General features: G+C 49.3%; 2 protein-coding genes across 2 annotated transcripts in view; one reads left to right on the top strand and one right to left on the bottom strand.

Annotated features, from left to right (window-relative positions):
* Positions 1 to 17,135, top strand: part of LOC8030437 — a 38,259-nt gene extending 21,124 nt beyond the window's left edge. Inside the window, exons 2-4 of the mRNA XM_042293847.1 lie at positions 4,948 to 5,267; positions 8,244 to 8,404; positions 16,950 to 17,135. Coding sequence (XP_042149781.1) covers positions 4,948 to 5,267; positions 8,244 to 8,404; positions 16,950 to 17,040 — 572 coding nt within the window. The 3' untranslated portion in view covers positions 17,041 to 17,135. The remainder of the gene's footprint in view (positions 1 to 4,947; positions 5,268 to 8,243; positions 8,405 to 16,949) is intronic.
* Positions 17,136 to 17,656: 521 nt separating this feature from the next.
* LOC120842634 lies at positions 17,657 to 23,425 on the bottom strand. Its single transcript, XM_040213785.3, has 4 exons — positions 23,400 to 23,425; positions 20,573 to 20,787; positions 19,100 to 19,254; positions 17,657 to 17,904 (listed from the first exon to the last, which is right to left on the bottom strand). The coding sequence occupies exons 1-4, from the start codon at positions 23,407 to 23,409 to the stop codon at positions 17,802 to 17,804; spliced, it is 483 nt and encodes a 160-aa protein (XP_040069719.2). The 5' UTR covers positions 23,410 to 23,425; the 3' UTR covers positions 17,657 to 17,801.
* Positions 23,426 to 23,669: the final 244 nt, after the last annotated feature.

The following is a 23,669-nucleotide window of genomic DNA, read 5'->3' as shown; positions in this document are numbered from 1 at the left end:
CAATTGGCTTAGGCTGGCCAACATTGGTCTATTTTAGCCAATGAGTTGCCATCATTGGTAATCGATTGGCTAAGACAGGCCAATGTTGGCCAGCTTAAGCCAATCAATGGACTACTTCCAAAACCGACGCGCCCCATCGCGGCGAAATACCACGCAGTGCACTCTGGGAACTAGTTGGCCACTCAGTTTCGGTTTCGACTGAGCAGCTTCACCTCATGCTATCACGCCGCGACCGAATGCGCTGCTTGCGTTTTCGATTACCCGTCTTTTCACGAACGTACAATACACTGATTCTCGAGCGATACAAAACGAAGACCGGGGCAGTTTCTTTGGTTCCCGAAACACCGGATATTGTGCGTGCGATGCGAACGTAGTATGACCTGGCTTAGTCACCTCACCCTCCGTGTGCACGTTTGAGCTCAATTTCAATAATCCCGTCTAGTACCACTGAACTAGAAATGAAATTTGTTCATCTGGAGCCTTATACGTATTTTGTTTGCCAAACGTCCGTTTCTTGTTACTTCATTGGGCGAAAAGAAAGCCGCATCCCCACAGGGTATCAAAGTTGAGCCCAGCGTTTGCGCATGAACTTTTAAGGAAACACATTAAATTCGACCTCACTTCTGCACAAAAGTTACTATGATGTCTTCCTCGTGTCATCATATATCTCCCACTCGAGTTTCATGTAGAGAAGATTAACTTCTCGCAAACGCTGCGATCGGCTATCTACGACGGAGGCCCTATGAAGCTTCCCGTACACCTCGTTAAGCCTTTTAGGACGAGCTTTTACAGACGCCCAAGATCTGCGCCTGAACGGTGTGTCTGAAATTATCTCGGCATACTCAGGCAGGAAGAAAGCAAACAGATAACAAATATTATGGCCATTAGCACCCGTCAAACGCTCTTTGAATTCGTTCGAGTCTTGTGTGAAGAAGGTCGCACCGTGCGCCGGACGGGCATGAACCCCTATGCGGTGCGCATGGGGGTTCATGCCCGTCCGGCGCACTACCGGGGAACGGTGCGACAATCTTCACACAAGTACTCGACTTTTGCTTTCTCAAAACGGTCTGTATGTGCGAATTTGCCTATATGATTGCAGGATAACTTTATGTGCATACGCGATGTTGAATAATAGTGGAATGCAAGCGGGTGGGGACTTCACTTCGTGCAGTGCTGCGGGTCAGTACAGATAGGAGATAAGAAGTGTGTCAAAATTGAGCTTTTCAATGGCGCCTCCGAGTTTTACCTCGCATACTCAGGCATATTAAGAAATGCAGTAATTGCAAAAAGTAATATTTCGTCTATGGACGCACGAAACAAACAAACTTCCCGATCAACAACACTAATGTAAAGGCGCGAGCTCGATGTATGCGTACTTATTGGTTGCTACAGCTTGTTGATTCGTACACAAGCAAGATCCCCGAGCTTCGCAGCGTCGAGATTCCCAGCATTGGCTCGTCCACATACCTCGATTGGAACGCTAACAGGAAAGCTCAAGTACAAAAATACAACAAGCATGTGTTAAGACAAGCTATACGTCTCAGGTCAGTGCTAAAGCTTCGAGGCCTGGCCATTTAGGTTAGTCTAGAGACCACACATGACGCTCTCGGGACCAGAAAACCATCTCTTGTCGACGTGTCGATCGAAACCGAAAGCATGCCACCCTCCTTCCTGGCCAACTAGTTCCCAGAGTGCAACGCGCGCCGTGTTACATGCAGGGCTTTATGGAAGTAGTCTATTACCGACATTGGTAATCGATTGACTTAGGCTGGGCAACATTGGCCTGTCTTAGCCAGTGGCTTACCAATGTTATATATAATTGGCTTAGCTCTTTTAATGTGCTGATCGCGCACGCTGAGAACAATCTCTAGCTATGCCTCCGGGGGGAACGATTCTTCTGTTTTCACACGCAGAGCAAGTTAGCAACTGAATTAGAACGCTGTATGCATTGCGAGCTGTAGCAATTTTGAACTTCCACGCAGAAAAAAACCGTGTTCGGTGACAGGTTAAAAATAAACGATTGGTTTAAGCTGGCCACCAATTGCCTGTCTTAGCCAGTGGCCTACCAACGTTGGTAAATAGCGGCGAGATGTTTTGGTGGCGCCCTCATATGGTTCCCCCTTGTCACGTCATTACCTTGCGAACAACAAGTTCGATGGTGTTTGTAAATACATGGTGGAAGCCTGAAATCATTGCGTTCTCAAAGGAACACTGCCAACACCGTCGAAATTAAAGTTCCTTCATTCTTCTTATTTTCGTCGATGGTATGCCCTAGCTAACATCTCTGTCGCTCGATGAACCAAAATAGCAAACCCGACGTCATAGTCAGCTTTTGGGCCAATCGTGAAAGGCCGACCACAGCGACGCTTTCGGTCGCGCACGTCGCCAATTGATTGGATTAAGGCCGGTTCACACACTTGCGTTTGAGTGCGTTTGACTGAGTTGCGTCGAGTACCGAAAGCGAGTCACCGGCACATCTGTGCTTCGTATGAAGCGTGGAATCCAATTCAAGGAATCATCTTGGCACGCGATATAAGCAGCAGGGATGTCCTGGTTTCTCGCTGCCGCAACGCAGTAAAACGCAGTCAAACGCAACTGTCTGAACCAGGCTTTAGTCTGGTGTGATGAGCGATCCCGCGACCAGCCGAAGAGGACGAGAAAGAAGAAGACGAGGTGGGGGCTTGCGAGGAGCGCGAGAGGGGATTCGGGCGGTTGACAAAGGACGGTGCAGACGCGACCAGGCCGGACCTCCGTCGGCGTGACCAGACGTCAAGAGGCCCGACCCACAACCCACTTCTCACGCAGTCCGGGCGCCAACCTTCCGGAGGTAGACAAGACTGCATGCGTGGCGCAGTTGAACTCCCGCTGCCACTCCGTGCCACAGACGTTCTGAGCCTGACTCAAGCCTTCGGCCAACGCCCAACTGCCTCGTCGCTACGTCCTTCGGCCCAGACCTTGGCGGACACCTGGTCATAGGCTGCCACCGGCGTACGGGGCCTGATTCAAGCCTTCGGCCATCGGTCAACTGCCTCGTCACTACGTCCGGACCTCGGCCCTGACATCGTAGACCCCTGATCATCGGCTACCACGGGTGCTACGCCGCAAGGACTGAAAAGTCGTGAGCGAGGGACTTTTTAGGGGACACTCAAACCTTAACATTTGTTGAAGTGCTGCTTGGGAGTGTGCTTTACTGAGACCAATGTGGGTTTGAAAGCGTTGATCTTTGACCTTTGGATCTTTTCGTAGATGCCATCAGTGCGAAGCTAACAATTGAAGAATCGTCAGCTTAAAAATGGTGCTGAAGTGGCTGCCAGGGTCTTGCGACAGGGGAGGCTGCAGGAAGAGGCGTTCGGAAGCCGTAATGGCTCCCCAGCCCCAGGACTCGCCCCAGGACCTTCCCCAGGACCAGGCATAGGCTCCCCGCTGAGCTTCCTCCCTAGCCCCCTTCAATAAAAGTTCCGAAAAAAGTATTAATTGACCTTGAAATAGTCATTTGCTCGCCAGATAAAATAGTGCACAGACAAAGCATAGGACGACCTTGCCATTTGTGCCCAGAATGTTTTTCTTGCAGTGGGCTGCTAATAAGAAACAGGCCAGGGGTTCTTAAAACCCAATGTTGGAATAACCAGGATTTAAACACATTGCCATCATTGCATGGCCAGCATTAAAGATATGGCATTAACACTGGGACATGCCATTGAATTAGTGTGAAAGCCAAAATTGGCATAGCCAATGATCATTGGCTATGCCAATTTTGGCTTTCACACTAATTCAATGGCTATGCCATCATTGGTATACAAGTTCAATCATTGAATAGGCCGTTATCTGCAGTCAAGCTGATTCATTGGCATGTCCCAGTGTTAATGCCATATCTTTAATGCTGGCCATGCAATGATGGCAATGTGTTTAAATCCTGGTTATTCCAACATTGAGTTTTAAGATCCCCTGGCCTGTTTCTTATCCATCATTAGCCATCATTGGCACCTTTTTTAGGCCATCGTTAAACCAATATTTCAGCCATCGTTGGCATCCACACTATGTCGACATAGTGTGGATGCCAACGATGGCTGAAATATTGGTTTAACGATGGCCTAAAAAAGGTGCCAATGATGGCTGGATCATTGGTTGAACGATGGCCCAACGTTGGCGCCAATGACGGCTGGAAGGTTGGTTGAACGATGGCCCAACGTTGGTGCCAATGATGGCTGGAACATTGGTTGAACGATGGCCCAACGTTGGTGCCAATGGCTGGGCCAACATTGGAAGAAGTTGCGCTCGGCCAGAATACCAATGTTGGACCAACCTCCGGAGCCAGCGTTTGCCATTGTTGGCCCAATGTGGGTCCAACATTGGTGTGCTGCCTGGGTTTATTTTGTGTAAGGGCCTACGTCCTGGTCTGGACGGCCCGTCCGGCCCATGTCTCGCGGATGGATTCCGTAAGGTTACCGTGTAGCCTTGTTCGTGGAGCAAGGCTTTACGAACCAGCCAATCCGGCGTGCGTGAGCACCGTTGCTAGGGTTTGTATCGCCTGCGCGTTAAAAATATGCCCGCGCGGGTCGGGGGGCAGTGCCCTTGGTATTCCTTGGGCGCCGCCGGCCTGTGTCTGCTCTGCCCAGTGGCGGCCGTTTCAGGGGGGGCAAAACGCATGCCTTGCCCCCCCCACTCTGAGAACTGGGGGGGCAAGTGCCCCCCTTGCCCCCCCGGTTGGTACGCCCATGTTCGTGCGTATGCGTCAGTTGGCGTGCAGAAAGAAAAAAAGCGGGCAGGGAGGCTAAGCAAAGTCTGGCGACGCTTGCAAACGATCGACGGTTTCGTCTCCTCGACGCTCGTGTGGCAAAAGCGGCCCATAAACCACGCGATCCCGATCGATCAGTTAGAAACACATTGAATCAGCTCGCGTGCACCCTTGCTTTAGTTACATTAATCTAGTTACATTTCATTCGGCAGGAGCATCCACCGACCAGGGCACCGAGAGCGCGCCCGCCCAGTCCCCGGCCCTGCGGCCGAGCAGTCCCTGGCGCTCGGAGCGGGCTTGGACCTCGCAGCAGCGGCACGAGAACCAGGTCGGGGACAAGGACACGGTGGCCGAGGGCCGCATCTTCGCCAGCCTGCTGCGGGTCTTCGAGGCAGCCGAGTGGGACAAGGTGTTCGTCAAGATGGCGCGCGTGGTCGTCAACTACTTCACGGACATGGCCTTCAAGGTGCTCTTCGGCTCCACGGGCTCCAAGGAGGCCGCCAGGGCCCTGCACAAGGGCGCCGGACTGCAGGTGAGACGCTGGGCGGTCAGCGCTGTGGATTCACGTAGATCGGGAAAGCCGCAAAGCGCGGGTGGTGTCCAGCGCTAATACATTATGCGAAAGACCTTCACTGCAGAGATGATGGCGGAGCGAGCATGTGTACATGTGTGTGCAGATACTTTTTGTTTGAACAATGTAAGAAAGAAGCACGATCCGGACAGTGTCTTCAGACTCTATTAGCATTGTAACCTTGACTTTAAGCATATTCTCTCGATATAGTCGCATGAAAAGAAGAAAACGAGTGACTGCGATCTAAGGTAGCATACATGTCAAATTAAACCCGCGAGTTGTACGTACAAGACCGAGGACAGTCTCATCTTCAGATAGTACTCACCTTCTAATATTGTTACTTTCGTATGTTACCTAATTATTGGTGACAGTCGGGTTTCATACTTTCTAGAAGCATTTTGTAAAGTTCGAAGCGGAAGCTTTTTCTTTTCTTTTTTTTTTTTTCGCGCAAACTTTGCTCTCTTAGGTTCTGAGAAAGTAGAGTGCAAAGGCTTAGGTTATTTTCTTAAAATTATTCTTACCAGGTTTGTCTACATTCGTGCTTTGTTTCGATGTCACGTCTGATGATCACGTCACGTTCCTCCGGAAATAAGAAAACCAAGAGTTGCGCGTCTTTTTCCATTACAATGATGGTTATTATTACCTAATTGCAAACCTAACAAGCTTAACACACTAAGGACTGCTCTGAATTACTCAAATAATACGACTAGTAAGACGAAAAATGAAGTTTAAAGGGACACTGACCCCCCCCCCCCCCCCCCCCCCCCCCCCCCGGGCCCAAATTTTTTTTATTATTTTTTGCCAGGCGATTTATTATGGTGTCGGAATACTACCCGATTAATATTTTGCTACAGAGTCACGTATCTTTTTAATAAAGCCAAAAGAAAACGCAACTGCTCGAAACTGAAACCCAAATCCCCGCACCGCACGGAGGAGTGGAGGGGAAAGAGTGAGTGGCGGAAGTCACGTGGCTACACCCGACCGTGCGTTTTTTGTTTTGTTTTTTCCGCACGCAGCAGACGAATGCTTTGCGGGATCCGTTCGCCGTACGATTCCGTTGCAGTTATGTTTGTTCCGCTCGCTGTTCTGTACTTCAAGATGAGTTGCTTTGTACATCTAAGTGTTGGCAATTAGTAGTGAGTGCCCGTGGGGAATTCCCGTGATCGGCTCCGAAAAGAATACCCCCAAGATGTTGCGTGAAGAGCTGCCTCACATGTCCTGCATCTGAAAGGGGCATTGTGCGGCAGAGTGCACAAGTTTCCGAAAGATCAACGGGTCGGGGTCAATGGCTGGCTGCAATCCCTGTAGAACAGTTACGGGAACCTCGGAAAGCGGACGCTACCCGATTCATATGCTCCTGGCTTTTTGTGGAAAGTGACTACGTTGAGTTCGCAGGTGTCAAAAAGGGAATCCCATACCATTTAGTTCAGCGACGTATCGTCCACAACAATTATTTTTCAGTAATAATTGCAAAAAGAAAAAAAAAGTAAACATCGCAAAATGTTTGAAAAACAAAATGGTACGCCCACACTAGGGATTGAATTTGTGCCCGCTGCGTGTGAAGCGGACGGCTTTCCATTGAGCTACTGCAGGAACTCTTTCACTCGTAGTAATGCAGCCGGTCGACTGTATGTCGGAAAGTTTGCTGCCGATTTCCCTCCAGTTCATGCACTCCCGGCTTGAAGTCGGGCAGCACCACGCATTGGCCTCATTCGCACCTAGTAAAGAAACCGTACGCGTTCGCATTCAACTCGATGTACGCACTTCGTGCTTGACGTTTGAGCGAGCGATGTCTTCAGCCACGAGAAGGGACGACGGCTCGGCGACGTCTTCGTGCAATCGGATTGCTGGTCGGGCGTGTCGTACGGGATGAATATGAATTCTTTTGATCGGTCCAAAATTTCTCTTTCGAAGGAAGACAGAATTCGCCGGTACCGTGAACGACAGGTCTGAAGTAGAGGTCCAACGCCCGTCGTCCGCTGCCATCCGCTAGCCCCACGATACGCGAAACGACGCCATGTTGAGAATTATGCAGTGAACGCACAGAATGCTTCCAGTTGTCTGTGCTACCCTTTTTTTTAATCAACGTATTTGCAGCTTTTTGGAAGCCACAGAAAATGGCTTTCATAATTTTTTTTTCTATTTTTAATATTGATTGTGTGCCTTCAATGACCCACGACTTTGATTAAATTTGGTGGTCGCGTCAAAACATTAGAAAACGGCCCGTGGCCACGGAGAAGAGAGTGAGCGCGACTGAAACCGGCCAGTTCTCGATCGGCGGTTTTTCTAGCGGAAAGAAACCGAATTTCGAGCCGCAAATTCTGTTCTGGGTAGTTGGGCTCTCGTCACGTACAACTAAAAATCTCGGCGAGTATAACTACCCTGTCAGTGTCCTGCAAGATAGAAAATTATTCGGGTCCAGACTATGGATGATGGGAGGTTGTTCCAGTCGCCAATGGCCTGAGGAAGGAATGATCGACTAAATGCGTTCGTAGAGCCTGAAATATGTTTGATGGCACATGTGTTGTTAAGGCGCGAAGATGTTCGGTCGGGGGTGATAGCAACTCATTTTTAAGGTTCGGAATGTGGTAGTAGATTGTAGGAAGAAGGCAGAGCTGAGAGACCTTCCTGCAAAATTGCAAAAAAAAACACGATTTTTTTTCTTTTAGGGCGGAAGCATTAAACGAAGGATCATAGGTAAACAAGATGAAAGGGGCAACCCTGTTTTGAACTGCTTCAAGATTGTTAATTAGGTAGATTTTCTGGGGATTTCAGATGGTAGCCGCATATTCTAATTTAGAACAAAGAACATTCAAATTACTACCGCTTCGACACGATAGAAGAAGTAGTAAGACGTGGACAAAAAAGACCCTTGAAAGTAGTCGAAAACGTTGATTGTGATTGATCATTGACCATCTCGTCGGAACGTGCCTGCAGGTCAGCCCGGGGCGGCCCAAGCGTGACGTGGAGGCCGAGTTCCTGAGTCAGCGGCAGCGGGTGAGCCAGCTGCCGCCCGAGTGCCAGCGCAGGGTGGCTTGCCGCGTCGGTCAGCACTTCGGCAGCATACAGAACCTCAGGGCGCTCGCGCCCATGCTCAGGTAACTCTGGCGTCCAGAGAGCCATGATTTCGGAGTTTCCAACTGCCCGATCGGGGTCAGGTGATTTGTGTGCAGTGTTTGCAACACGAGCTGCGTGGGGGTGAGCGTCGATCGTCCGCAAGCGTCTCAGCCTTTCCTCCTCGCCACCCGACAACGCAAAGCAGGCGCATCTGCGATGAATCGGCGCAGGAGGGGTCCGCCAATAAATTGCGGACGTTCGCATGGTCTAGGCTGCGCCCTCTCACTACGTACCTGCCGAGGTCTGTCACCGGCAGTGACGCCGCTGTGAGAGACCGTTGAATGGACGGTCTCGACATGGGGGCTCCCTCCTACAAGCCCCTCAGTAATGACTTCGTTTCCATGGAAACGATCGTAGCGAATCGAATCGAGAATCAGGCGCTACCAAGCCTCGTCTGTCTCCCTCTTCTTCCCAGTCATTGTCATCAATCACATAAAAACGGCCAAGGCACCTAGTATTCTTCAAATTAGTGAGTGACAAATGTATATGTATGCGTATGTATGTTTTCTTTCCACTCCTGCAATGACCTTATCGAGGTCGCACTATTTTAAAATAAATATATAAATAATAAGTAAACGAAGCTGAAGGAACAGGCGTGAAATGCAGAGCAAGCTAGAGCATATTTTTGTCGGAGCAAGTGAAGCAGACAACTCTTACGCGATCAGCGGATTGCCTTGCTTTCGCTCACCGGTGCTTCGATCTAGATGTCATTTTCCCCCGGTTCCTGAAGCAACGCACTCAAAGCAAAACACGCGCATTTGTTTCCCGGGAAGCGGGTACCAGTAGCCGGCTTTGCTCGATTTATTATGGAGTTTTTGCGAATTGTTTCCCAAACTCCGTTCACGACACCGGATACACCTCCGGCGCTTTTGCGAATGCATCGTACCATTACCGGGTATCGTTAGCAGAGTTACGATCTACGGAAACTTTTCATTAGCGCAATGAACGCGATTTATTACGCGATAGTGGAAGTGATTAACAACCCATGAAAAGAAAAGTAGAAGCTGCACGACGAGAGGATATACGTTGAGTGCGGCCTCCTGAGGCGCATGCTTTGGAGCACCTGTAAACTGTGATATTCGCACTGGTCGCAGTCGGGAGAGTTTGGGCTCGGGTTCGGGTCTGATGACGGCTAATACTATTTCGAGAGTTTGTCTTCAAGAAGCAGACTTGGCGCATGGCCAACGTCGGAGTGGCGACCGGAGAAACCGATGAGAAGATTTACATCGAATCCCGTAAAATGTAAAATACCTTAGAAATAAATAAATAAAAAAAGGAATATCCGAGTTGCTTACAAGAGGGGTAGTCGATAGAACCAGACCTCGGGACCACCTAAAAGGCTTGTTATTGAGTTCGAACATTGCGGATTTTTCGACCCTAGATAATAAAGCCGTTCCAGTTTGCGGGGCAGGGCAAGATTTTATGCAAGACGAGGTTATTTTTTGTCTCAAAAAAACGTAAAATAAAACTAACCAAAAAAAAACAAAAAAAAAAAAAACAGGATGTGCTGAACAACCCAAGATCGTAGGGCAACGTGACGGCGGACGTTTCCAGGGGATTTGATTTGAGAAGCGCGAAAAATTGAAGGGAATCGCAAGAATGGGAAAAGAAGGGAGCGGCTGTTAGCGAAAAAAACGAAAAGGTAAAAAAAAAAAAAAAGAAAGTGAGGAGGAAGGAAACTTCCGCTTCGAGACGAGAAAGAAGAGCCTTTTCACGGTCCGGTTTGAGGTTGCAGCCAGGCGACATGAAACGAAGCACGGTAGTTTGGTCCCTTGCTTGGAGCGCGCTCGTCTCGGCTGTGCTTGTGACGCGATCAGCGAGCGGCCAGGAACAAGGAGCGACCGACGTGAGGCGTCCGCCCCAGATGACGCGCGACATGATGTCCTGCCTGCAGCAGAGGAACGTCCCCAACGCCAGCGAGATGTTTGCCCAAATGTTCCGGGTGATCGCCGATCACGTGCTCGACTTCTTCTTCAACAGCCTCTGGGGACTCAGTGGCCGCTTGTGATTGGCCGCACCTGCTTCTGCAATATGCGCTCAGGTACACATTGGTCCTTCCGTCACTTTGAGCAGAGGAGGGAATTTCCGCTGTTCGCACGCTCGAGGGATGTTGAGCCTTTCGCGACTGTTCTAAGATTTTGTTTTAAACTTTCGGTTCAGTCCAGCTTAGCGTTGCCTAATTTGCGTAGTATTTTTTTTTACATACGTTTGTGGAAAATAGGCTATTTACAGAACGCGGGGCTTTTACGCAACGCTTCTGGCTCTATGCTTTCCACCGACGCCTGGGTTTGGGGCATGAATGGCATGTAGGATTAGCGATGTTTCAAACTACAGGCGATAATGAATGGGTCTGAACGATCCTGCTGGATGGATACATTTTCGACAGTGCCAAGAAGGTCTGATATGGTGCCTAGCCTCTGCCCGCGGCAAACCATTTGGCCTGATATCTTCCGAACACGGGGGATATCCTTTGACGGATTGATTACGAATGTCACAGGATGTCCACAAACATTTGTAGTGGTTTTAAAAAAAAAAAAAGCTTTTAGGGCGTCAGTTTGTTAGTGTCAATATGATCAGCTTACTTCTTCAAAGGGCTCATCCAACTGTCGCCCTGATCATTGAAAAAGGACTTTTTTTATTTCCTTGACGTCGGTTTTTGCAACGGGACTATTGTTTTTGCCACCCATGCAAATGCCATCACTCGATGGCGCTCGCACAAAAGTCCCTTTTTTCTTTTGCATGTGCGGTGGGAAAGTGTTGCGGTTCCGCAGCTATAAAAAATCGCCCTCGCCGCGCAGATAGTTGGTATTTTACTCTAGGACTTAATTAATCATTCCCCTCAACCTACTAAAGTTTGAAGATTAATGTAAATGTAAAATGTAAAACAAATAAAAAAAGTTATAAAGAAAAGGTTCGCGTCCGGCAGGATGGAGGGGACAGTATCCTTGGTTAGGCAAGGACAATCTCTTGCGAGTTGGATGCCCTCTCCGTTGATGACGTGGGTGAAATGCCGCACGACAAATGGTTCTCCAAACTCTAGTTCACAAATCACTGACTGGAGCTGAAGTTCTTTGTCCCTTCCTTCGAAGCTCGGTCTTCTATTTCCGATCAAATTAAAAATTCCTTAGAAAAAAAAAAAAAAAAGACACTTTTGATTTTTGTTTTGATGACTTGTAGCCTGTCTTGCAGAGGACTCGAAGCAGGTGGTGTCCTTCTTGATCTTCATTTGCAAACAGACAATATCGCCGATCGCAGCCGACAACTACCGACGAGACGCTTCACACTTTCGCGACTAGAAAGTAGCCATCTACGCGAACGTGGGAACAAGAGGTGGGAACAAAGCAGCATGCCGCCCGAGAAAAGAAGCAGAGCGCAAGTACACACAAGTTACGTTTATTCCGAATCAAGTTTCAGAACGCCTCGCGCACAATACGCTGCGTAAGCTACAAGCGCAAGGCAGTCGTTTCGATCAGCGCTTGCATTGCACGAGCGCGCGTATAGCTTTGGCTTCGGTGCTAGACACGCCTTGCCTGGGCGCTACGAAAAGGGATTTCAGCGTCTCAAACTGTCACACATGTACAAGCGTGCCTGCTCTTGTGCGGAACGCGAGATCGCGAAGAAAATACAAAAAGTTCGAACGCCGTCGAAGCACAGGTAAAGTGGCAGTTCGACGACGGAGCCACAAAGTGCCCGGTTGCAGATTTGGGGCGCGAAGGTCTGGTAGCAGAGAGCATCGAAGAGCTATTTCTCGGGGAACCTAGAGTAACTGTATATGCTCCGCTTGCGGAGCAGAGTACCGCAATGGTGCCATTCTGGAGCCAAGCACTGCGGGAAGCCAAGGTCGGTTTTTGCAGGGGACACGAAGGCGCAGGCGCGAGGCGGCGTGCTGTGGCGTGCTGCGGCGCGCTACGTAAGGAAAATAGTGCGGCTGACGAGAACGCCGTCCCCTCGCTTTTGGACGAGAGCTCGCCGACTCGCCGAGATGGCCGGATGTGCCGATCGCGTATCACTCCGCGAGAGCCGCAGACGCGAGCTACGCGATCGTCGGCCGTGTCGTCTGCTTTCCATACCTTGGAAACGGATGTCCTAAAACATCGCTCGCGTTATAAAAAAACAGGATTGTATTGTACCCAGTTGACGCTCAGAATGTTCAATGAGTTATTAAGCTTTCGGTTCGTTCGATTTTAGTCTAGGATCTATATCTTGCGAACTCAAAGCGGAAAATATGTTCCCCCGAAACCCGGTGCTCTGGAAGGCCGCTTTCCCGCACGAAGGTCGGATCCAGTTCTGCCCACGTGCCCACTCCTCCGCCAATACGGAGATGGCGGCGAAAGGAAAAGGAACGCGATACTCTGGCTCTGCAAGCAGAGCCTATACAGTTACTCTAGGGGAACCTGGACGTCAGCGCACAGCTTTTACAGCGGTTAGTTAGCTATTTACAGAACGCGGGGCTTTCACGCAGCGCTTCTGGCTCTATGCCAGGGGTGGCCAAGCTGCGGCTCGTGGCCCCCTCTCCGCAGTCTAGATTAGGTTTGATTATGCATCTTTGAAAACCGGTCCAAAAACCTTTGGCTGGGATCGCGGTTGGTGTACTCGACTTTTTTGCGTGGGCCAAGCTACAGACCAGGGTGTAAGATAGACAGGTGGGGAAACGGCCCATAGAAGCTTACCGCAGCGCCGTGACCGGATTGTGTACTCGTCTGCTGGCGGGTACCCCTGATTTGCGACAGATGGCGCTGCGGCGAGAGGAAAAAAATTGGAATCGGATTTGCATGGAACTCTATAGGAGAGTACGTAAAATAAACCGAGAGCACGACAGTCCTCCATTGAAAATCCACGAAAAATCATCTCGTCAATTTAGCCGGTCACCACCGGTCGCCTACCCGGAGTGAGAGTTCGCGGTGCTCCACATAGATGGCGCCACAGAAAAAGAGAAAACCGAAAGGGACACAATCCGGTCACTCATTTGGCTCTCGTTTCCCCACCTGTCTATCTTACACCCTGCTACAGACTGACACGCTGTTCACAAAGTGCCTGTTTGCCCACACGAGGGGGGGGGGCACCGCGCGTCCGCAGAAACCTGGTTCGTGTAAAGCGTCTGCGCCGTGCCCACCCGATCGACTATCATGCAGCACTAAAAATAAATGTATCTGTTCTTTTACAAATATCGAACTTAAAGGAGCTATGCAACAATTTTTGTACTGTGCACAAATACCGCTTAGAACGGATCCCTGACGTTAATGACCTATGAAACACGCGTTCGTTTTTCACTCCACGCAATAGAAGTCCCAGAAAAAAATTTAAGAAAAACGAGCAGCGTTCACCCTCTCAACTCGCAGCCAGAACAAGCGGCCACGTGATCTGGAGCCGATTATATGCCGCCAGTGTTGAATCATAGCCACGCGCTGGGGTTGGCAAAGCGCAGGACACGTGCTGAGTTCCAGACATTGTTATAGCTCGGCTGCTGTCGTCGCTGCAGCGATTGGACACGGGTCACTACCCGAATGCTTCTCGAGCTAGCAATTGTCACGAGCCCAAGTCGAGTGCCCACGCAATGCTCGGGTCCAATCTATGAACCGCATTCAAATATCGTCACTTGGGTGTACTGCGATCCCCGAGTTACGTCATCAAATTTTGCAAAGGAGAGATTGAATGAAAATGATCGCTTTTGTCCTTGAAATTACACCGCAACAAAAGAGTTTCTTGGCCAATGGCGTTGCGTGTGAGTATCCTTGAGTCGCAGGTGTGCCAGTAAGCTCGTGTAGAGAAAAAAACATTCGAATTGAATATCGTTGCACAGCTCCTTTAACTAAAAATAAAATGAAAACCGTTAACAATTCCCTGTAACGCCGGTTAGAGCGCAGCTCTTGAGGAGGAAGATGGAAGCGTACTGAGGGATAGGTGACTCCTTGAGGTCACGTGACCTCAAGGGGGTCACGTGACCTCAGGGGCTCACGTGACCTTTGGGGGTCACGTGACCTCGCGGTTACGCCGACGCCGCTCAAGCCGGAAACGGGTCCCTAAGAGCTGCGCTCTAATAAAATCAACTATCACACACGGCTATGAGAAGAGTGCACATACCTATCCCCCGCACCAACCATGGTATCGCGTCCCATCAGATTCATTCTACCATCTTTATTAAACGCGGCATATCATAGAAACATCAGCCATAATTGTCCATTTGATGACTTCATGTTGATTGTATCTACATTATAATTTTTATATATAGAAACGCTATGTGTCAGCCATTGCAAGGCGAAAGATACCTCTGTACATAGGTTAAAGTAGGCAACTCATTACACAAGTGCTGAACGCGAACCACCATCTTGGAGCTGGGGACTTGTCCAGCTGCGCTTGTTGCAGCTTTTTGCCCAAGCTACCATATTTCTTCGCGAAATAAAATGAAACCAATTGATTCACAATGGCGACACTACAGCAACTTGACTTCACTACCGCGTGTTGGTGTGTGCTAGTGATGAGCCGAATCTGCCGAACTTGAGATCGGCAAAGTTCGGCAAAGATTCGGAAAACATTCAGCAAATGCCTGCGTACGCGCGAGAACGCCAAAAGACGCCGTGCGGTCGCGCGGTTACCATTGTACGGTGTAGTACAACCAGCGGTTACGGCGAAGTGTGGAGTAGGCGACACGGTAACTGTGCGTTTGTGAGCCTTTGCGCGTGTGGTTCTCCTCAATACTTTCTGCCTCAAGAACAGGATATCGACCAGTAATTTACACAGTCCACTACGCAAGTGACAAATGATGCGGTACATTCTGGATAGCGTAATTTTCTTTCGACCTTTTTAGTAATGCAACGAGGCAGTTCAAGCATTGACTGACAATAACTTTAAAGCACTCCTCCCAATTATAACAATCCTGTTTCCGACTCACAACAAGTTTGTGCCCAAACAAATAAATATTGCGTTTTAGTTTGTTAAGGAAAGCGTTTCCTAACACCAGAAATCGGCATTTTAAAGGTTAAAAACGAGACGTTGCGAATATGGGACGCACACTTTCATGGAAAGCTGACGTCAGGTGACTCAGATCGAAAAGAAACAAAAAAGCATGCATATTTACAATAATATGGTTATCTTCTCTAGTGAAGGCTCAGTAACCGTTGCATTCGTTTTCGCGCACGAAACGGTGACTCCCAGAGAAAGTAAGAACGCAGTGTTATTTCCTTCGTATAAACAATGTGCACCCGTGAGCGATATGAAGGTGAACAGCCCTCCTCTTGTTTTTGACGCTCCTGCAAGTTTTGGAACAAGCTCTCTTCCAGAAGAGGGCTAGAACGCAAAGTTTCGACCCCAAGCCACGTACCATTTGAGTACGTGGCTTGGGGTCGGCCAGTTACAGGCTAAGAAAAGTTTTCGATGGAAAGGAGGACTGGGGAGGGGAAAGCGGAGAGGAGGAAACTTCCTCCTCTCTCCAGCGTTGCGTCTGCTTCCTCCTTGCCAGCCTTCCTTTCCCTCTAAACCCAGACGGGGGCCTCCGCATGACGTCATCGTTAGTGGATCGCCGACCCGCCCCAAGCGGCAAACAAGCTGAAGCTCGACGAGAGTATAGACATTTTCCACAGGGGCGCCGCCATCTTTAATTGTCGTCACTTCCAGTATGGGCGACGACAAAATGGTAAAACGTTTCAACCTGTAATCAGTAAAAAAAATAGAGGGGAGCCAAAACGAGAATGTGTGACGGTTAGGCTTACATCCCAAATATCTTCTATTGGCGTGGCGCCGGCAAAGTAATGTTTTCGCCCATACTGGAAGTGACGACAATTCAAGATGGCGGCGCCCTTGTGGAAAAGGTCTATAGACGCTTTCAGCGCGCGCCAAATTGAGCCGCCATAGCCGACCTTCTCTTGTCTTACCGAGATGCCGAGCAACTGAAGCGGGCGTTCACGAGTCTCCACAAGGGCTTATGCTGGGGAGAAGGACACGGTAGAACCTAATATGACAATTACCTGTCCTGCTGTGGTAATGAGGAAGTGGAGCGAACGCGATAAGAGGAAACAAAAACTGAAGGTCGGTTATGGCGGCGCCCATGCATAGCTGCCTGAAAGCGTCTATACCTCAAAGCGGTAGACTTGTGCGTCTTGGAGTGCTAGCGTCGCGCTCGTTGCGAGACACTGCAAGACGCGCCTGCGCAACACCTCCGAGATAGCAAAGCCGTGGTGCTGATAGAGATGCCGTTATCAGCGAAGGCCAACTCTGGCCACAGATCGGACACGACGATTGCGTCAACGTTCGACCCAAACTTGACTCGAAGCCGACCGTTGACGCAGCAGTCGTTTCCAATCTGCGTCCGGCATTTGCCTTCGCTGGTGACGCAAAAAAATCTCAGCACTACGGCCTTGTCTTCTAGGCGGGGTTGGCTTGCGGCGAGGCTGACGTGAGCTAAGCTGCGCTGTGTGGATTCGCTAGCGACTAAGTATGGGGAGGAAAGGCCTCGTGTTCTAGGCGGTTCGAACCTCTTGCCCTGTTTCCACCTGCAAAAGGCCTCCGCGCGGGTCTCTCTTCCTTTCGCAGGACCGTGGACCGTTCCCTGGTGGAAGCCGCGCTGCACGGCATGAGCAACCAGGACTGCGACGCCGCCTACCCGGACTGCCACCTGCCCTGACTATGCCTCATCGCCACACGGCGTGGCCACGGGCCACTTTTATTTATCACTCGCTCCCCCACCACTCCCGAAATAAAGATCCCATTCCCGTGTCACAAAATGTCCGATTCGAACAAGTCAGAGGCCCCTAAAGCAAGTGGCCATTGGTTCGCTTTATTATATATGGGAGTGTTTGCCGTATGCTCTCCTGGTTTTCCAAGTGGAAAGCATACGTCTCTGTGAATGTGTTTTCTTCTTCTCGCAAGCTTTACCTTTTATAAACAACGGGATGGTGTATATGCCGGACATCGGCTCTCGTATAAGGTGCATGACACGCGGCTACTCCGAACGCACTGGTTGAGACGGGGAAACAGCCTTTCCTGGCTCTGTTATGAACCTCGGGATGATCATGGAGGTCTCGGTTATGAAGTGCCCATTTCAGTTCGCACGATACATTCATACACTCTTTATTTACTAGATATATAGGGAACTTCGCTACCGTTCCTCGCTGGGGAACAACGAAAGCTGTCTGGGTCCCCCAAACAACTTGGGGCGTCGCATTGCGCATGCGCAGAAGTTCCGCGTATACACAGTGCGACGCGTAAGCTCTTTGGTGGGCCAGGGCGTAGGGGTCCCCTATTCGTTCTTTCATATGCATCGTCCTCCTTGCACCTCGGGATCAACCCACGTGACGTCATTCGGTTCTTTGGTCGTAAGCATAGCCCTCCGTTGTTTGTGAGTGCGCAGGCGGTCCCTCGGTTCACTTGGAGTTCGTGCGTTGATCAGCTAAAGTCTGTGCATCCCCGATACTGCGATTCACAGTCGAGTCCCCGTATCCCCAGCAATGCCGAGTCCAGGTACTTCATGTCCCGGTCCACCGTCTCTCTGGAACAAACAACAGGCACAAGAAATATTTAAGGCAACACGGACGAAATTAGTCTTGGTCAAGACAAGTGCGTGGATGTGGCTAAATAGGTCTAATCCGGAGCAGTCAGAGCGCCCATTGATTACGAAACTCCGGCTGCAAATTTATGTACGAAAGTACATCAGGTTGATGTTGGGACAAATTTCAAAGCTTCCAATCCACACTCTTTTTATTTATGACGCAGCAGCACTGAGGCAAATCTCTTCCTGTCCAACTTAAGCGCCAAGTGTGTGCTGCTAAAAATGGCTTAGAACTGTCGGACAGCAGCGCTATATCTAATCAAAATACTGGGTCCTTAGCCAAACCAACAGCAGTATATTACTTAAAATTAATTTTATGTGGCTTTCTTGAAAACAGAAGATTGTGTTATAACAATTAGGTACTAAAAAAACAGCATGAACTTGTTTTTGTACCTTAAGGTCTAATCCGCAAAAGGTCATCCCGGTGATATCTCGCACCGGCTCGTGATAGTTAAGGAAATGCAGAGGGAAACGACATTGACTCATAATGGTGAAGAAAAAAAAATAATGTGTTTTAGTTCTTAGGCTAGGTGGCGCAAGATACCGTCCGTTATAGAGGGTACAGCCGTTAACAACCATACAAGTCACTTCATTTAAACACGAAACACGCCCAGTTGCTCGAAGAAGTGAGCACCGCGCATTCGCAGGAACCCGCTTTTCGAAGAGCGAAGCATCGTATCCGCCATTGGAAAGTCAATGTCACCACATTGGCTAACTACGAACAACCATGAGCTGATGAAAAGCCACTGAGGGTGTGAACTAAAGATGGTTCAGAATTTTACGTTTGAGTACGACCGACTCCGTTACGACTTCTTGAGTTCCACTACGACGCGTTGCAAACCGCCGTAAATAATCATACGTGGTCGTACCCAAGCACCCAAATCTGAACCAGCTTTTTTCAGAATTACAGGATCTCAGCCAGATGAAGGGCATCGCGTAGGCTTTGTAGGTTTCTAACGGCAATTACATTTTTTTGTTACGGCGGCATCCAGGGTGTCTGCGCAGTCAAAGCACTGCAAATAATCGGGCTGGAGGCAAGTCGTCTGAATGACGAGTCTCGTTCTTCGCTGGTCCCGGGAAGCAGACAACAAGCGGCCTTCGACTGCCGGAGCACGGCGGGCAGCGTTCAACTCACTCTGCGGCTTCGCGTCCCACATCCTCAGCAAGATCCCGTCCCTGGACGCAGGCATCCATGCGGTCACAGGCCACTGTCCGGACTTCTTCCAAGAAGCGCTGACGGTCGTAGTTGCTGATCCTGGACACGAGCTCGTTGACGCCCTTCAGGCCGATCTGAAGCCACACAAGCGTCCCACGGTATTGTTAGAAACTGCAGATAGGACGCCGGCAGGGAGAGGAAAATATGGGAAGCGGGGATGCAGATTAAATCGACTCTGGAGACATAAAAGAATGTAAGATGGATATTGCTAAGGAGTGTAGCTTGTTATTTGAGGCCAGGATAGGGCCGTTACGTGCTATAGGATGTACAGAGCGAAATAGCAGGATATAGATACGGTGTGTAGGGCATGAAGGGAGGAAAAAGAGACGGCTGAACACTCCATACCCTGGGGTCGTTCAAGGCGACACTGATTTAGCGATTGAAGGCTTTGGGCTTTAAAGGTAGTGACTGCAAGATAGACATGTGAAAGCGGAGAGTGACCAAGCAAATGTTATCGGACTGGCGACCCTTTCTCCATTGATTGCGAATTTATTGGGAGATTGGTTAATTTGATGAAAATAATCCCTGGAGCAGGGGAGCAAGAGGGACAAGGGACAAACATAAATCTCCAAATACAGCTAGGTGACTGGTGAGCGACCGAAAAAATCCGCCTGGTCCGGGTATCGAACCCGGGACCTCTCCATTACAAGTGGACCAGGCGGATTTTTTCGGTCGCTCACCAGTCACCTAGCTTTGTTTGGAGATTTATGTTTGTCCCTTGTCCCTCTTGTTCCCCTTCTCCAGGGATTATTTTCATCATTATTGTCCAGCTCGCTTGCCCCTTTGCATTTAATTGCATTATAATTGGTTAATTTGAATTAGAAGCTTTGGCTAGGTGACGCAAGCCGCCGCCCGATTTAAAGGGTTCAGCTGTATCCATTCATCCGTGCTTCTCCAAGAAACAGATATTGAAATGCAACCACCCAGACATCTCGCCACAGTCAAATAGCGAACTGCTATTTAAATCAACAAAGTTGTCCGGTAGGATCAAGGCAAAAATTGCCTACGAAACCCCACAGCCAAAGTAGCGTGAAAGCACGTTTGTGTTTTCTTCTGACATGTGATACCCTTGGACATCACGGTAGGAAATATTTCGGCGTTGAATCTAAGATCAGGTAAGGCTATAAGCCTATACCGAGGTGCAAAACGGTACACCGAGGACAGATGAAATCACCCAGAGTTCGAACCAAGTGCCCCGAGTTTCGAATTCCGTATGAGAACCTCTCCTGGGAAATCGCCATTGCTCTGTCAGTCACCGTATAGATATTGAACACGCTGCTGTTTTCTAGGATACCATACGAACACCTCTTGGCCTCTCTAATTAAAACAAATGAACTTAAAAAATTGCCCATAGTCTCCTGGGTTTTACTTCAGCACCTGAGAGAAGCTCACCTGATTGCTGAGCGAAAACGTGCCCTCGTATTGCTGGCTGCCCGGAGCGTTCTGCTCGGTTTCCATGAGGGAATCGGAGCCTCCCGTGAGGAGGCTGTACACGGCCTGCATGCCCGCGGCGCCGGCGCTCAGGGTGCCCAGCGCTGACTCCCCGGACAGACGCTTGCGACGAGCAGCCCCGCCAGATGCTAAGGCAGACGCCGAGTCGCCGGAACCTACGGAAAGCAGGGAAGAAGAAAGGCAACGAAATCGAATCCTTGCACAGACAAGTGGAAAACCCCCTACAAACCATTGGAATGATTAAGAAATACGTGGATGACATTTCGTTATGCTAGGCTTGAGGCGTTTTGTGTTTGTCCCCCTTTTCCCACCCGTCGCCTCCGGTCTTTCAAAAAAATGTCTTTCCAACCCACTCTGAATAAACCACCACTAGATATTGCTGATACGTCGCACTGATAGTGTTTGTCGTTAATATAAGCGTCCTCTGCTCTGTCCACTCGCTCAATGGATTAAACTTCCTCTTCTGCACCATTCTCCAATATATTATAATTTATGATTTTTTTTTTGTCAGAAAGGGCCTTTTAATACTCCACCCCCATCACCGTTGAAATTCAGCTCCGCGAGTAGCGTTACCAGGTAAAAATGCACAGGGTAGAAGAACACAGCAGAAAAGGATTGCAGTCACAAAGAGGAGGCTAGTAGATTGGTGCAATTTATCTAAGGAAAATCAAATGAAGTAAAACTAACTAGCACAGCTTGAAACAGGTGGGACAGAAAAACAAATTGTAACTCCCTCCCGTGTGCCTCTGGCCCAAAGTCTCAACCCTGTTTCCATACAGCAGGGGTGGAACGGCTGCGCCATTTGCGCCATTTTGCGCCAGACGCATGTGTCTGCGCCATCCTGCGCCATGTTGCAGAGACTGCGCCACAGCCTATACCTCGCGCCATTATGCGCCAAATCGCAAAACGTGCGCCAAAAAAACTTTTTATTTCGTCTTAGTTTCGGTTTCTATCGACTCGATTGGCAACAATGAGGGCGATTAGCCTGGTCGGCCTTGTAATCCTTTGTTGTGTTTATTCCCCCTGTCTATCCCGAGTCGGAAGCGCGCGAAAAAAACTCGGATTCTAAGCGCTACACCACCTGCGACTGGATTGTTATTCTTCAACCATAAGCGGTAGGGCAAGTCGGCCGAGGTGAGGTCGAGTCGTTAAGCATCAGATTGCATGAGGCTCTGCGGCCCGGGATCCGGACGTCATCCAGTCGAAAGCAAATGAGCAAAAGATTCCTTTTAGTACTTCATCCTTAGGAGTTGGAACCGCATTCTCGCAAGATAAATCGTGATTCGATAGAACTGAAACGCGGTCCGATCCGAAACCTCTCCGGCCAGCAGCTCTTACCTTGCCGGCCAGCAGCTCTACTTATCTGCTCGGCGTACTTTAACCTTGCTCCTGCTTATCGCTTCAAATACGATAACTTCGTTAATCGTAGCCTGCTGCTTCGATACCGAGTTGCACAATAGGATAAACTCGAAATTTGTTGCCCTGCTCCTCCGTCCAACTGCACGTCCGTTGTTTACGCACGTCACGTGGTTCGCACCTGTAATTACTATGTCAATCACGTGTGGGTTGTGCGATATGCAGTGCTGGTTTGCATCTTGAGCATCTGAAAGCCACTCAGAAAATATCAAGGACGCTATCTTCAGAAACATAGAGTACTTGCTTTTTGATTCTCATTAAGGCTCACAAAGTTTCAAGTTTTCGCATCTATTACACTGTTATCCCATCTGCCCAGGTCCCTAACCACTCATGTTTATCTGTGCTGCTAAGCACAATTGAAATTGCTCCAGTGCTTGTCTAAGACACAAGCTGAAGTGCAATGAAAACTGATCTGAGCTGCTCCTAGCCTGCTCCAGAATGTAGTTTTAGCTGCTCCCAACATGCTCCAAAACAGCTGTTTCAGCTGCTCCCGTGGCTGCTCCCAAGTACATTTCATGAGTTCCACCCCTGATACAGAAAACTAGGTTACGGCCTGATAACTTGAAAATATATTTGCTAGAAGTTTCAACGTGGAAACCGACGTATCCTGGAGAGACGTTTCAAGGTCTTTTCACGAAATGGCCGCTGCTGCCACTCAGAAGCTTTCAGGGCTTCAAGAACGTATTTACATATCTACGGTAAATGATCTGAGAGGGGTGACTTCAACGTAGTAAATGAGCTAATGAAAGTGGGCGAACAAGCCTAATCGTTCGGAATAGCAAACTAACATTTAGCATTGCGGAAACAAAAGCAGTGCAAGCATTCAGCGCATGCCTGACGCCGCTACAGCGTCAGGCATGGTAGGTAGGCGGAAGTGCAAAAGATGTCTCGTGTCGCCTCCTGCTCTGCACATGCAAGACTAGAGCCCCAGCGAGATTATGGTACGCGCAGTCTAAAGTTCTCTCGATGCATCGCTGCAGCAGCGTCGTAGACAAACTGGCTGGTGAGATCGGTCTATTCGCTCTTTTATATTAGCTGATCTTATTAATCAAGAAAGGCGCGTCTGCAGCAGTACTATTTCTGCGCCGCTTACGCAGAATGCACCACGGAAAACCATATAGTTAATTTCAACAGTTTAGAGATCCTTCGAAACTTTTAATGCAGATAACGTTGCGGCTGAACTAAAGTTTGCTGCTTGTCCTGAAGCAAACCGCCTATGCACGTTATCAAAAGCCGAGTTGGAAAGTCCTTCAGACTGCCGTTGAACTGAAAATTTCACTCGATATACGCTTTTCAAACGCCACAGCAGTCTGATCTTCGATTACATTAAGCAAGGAAAGGTGAGACTCACCGAACGCCATTGTAGTGAAGATCGACAAAAGCATCGTTGGCGGCAGAGCGCTTGACCACATCGTGCCAATGGGAACACTGAGCCGCTGACGGGTCGATGACACACCAGCGGCAGCAGTCAAGCCAGAGAACGAACAGAGTTGTCAGTGGCCCTTCGCTCAAACACCAGATTCCAGAATTCACAAATTCACAAACGCGAGAAGATAACAAAATAAACTGTCACAGAGTATTCTTTCGTTAGGCGAGTGGCCAAGACCAGTCGTTTATCTTC

The sequence above is a fragment of the Ixodes scapularis genome, unplaced genomic scaffold (assembly GCF_016920785.2).
Source record: "Ixodes scapularis isolate PalLabHiFi unplaced genomic scaffold, ASM1692078v2 PGA_scaffold5__190_contigs__length_132052651, whole genome shotgun sequence".
NCBI classification, from domain to species: domain Eukaryota; kingdom Metazoa; phylum Arthropoda; class Arachnida; order Ixodida; family Ixodidae; genus Ixodes; species Ixodes scapularis.
This window is presented reverse-complemented; position numbering and strand designations above follow the sequence as displayed.

Coding starts and splice junctions, on each gene's coding strand:
- LOC120842634 (XM_040213785.3), bottom strand. Junction 19,255..20,572: donor CGTTTTCGCTCAGCAATCAG/GTGAGCTTCTCT, acceptor GTGTGGCTTCAG/ATCGGCCTGAAGGGCGTCAA. Junction 17,905..19,099: donor GTGGGACGCGAAGCCGCAGA/GTGAGTTGAACG, acceptor TGTTTGTTCCAG/AGAGACGGTGGACCGGGACA.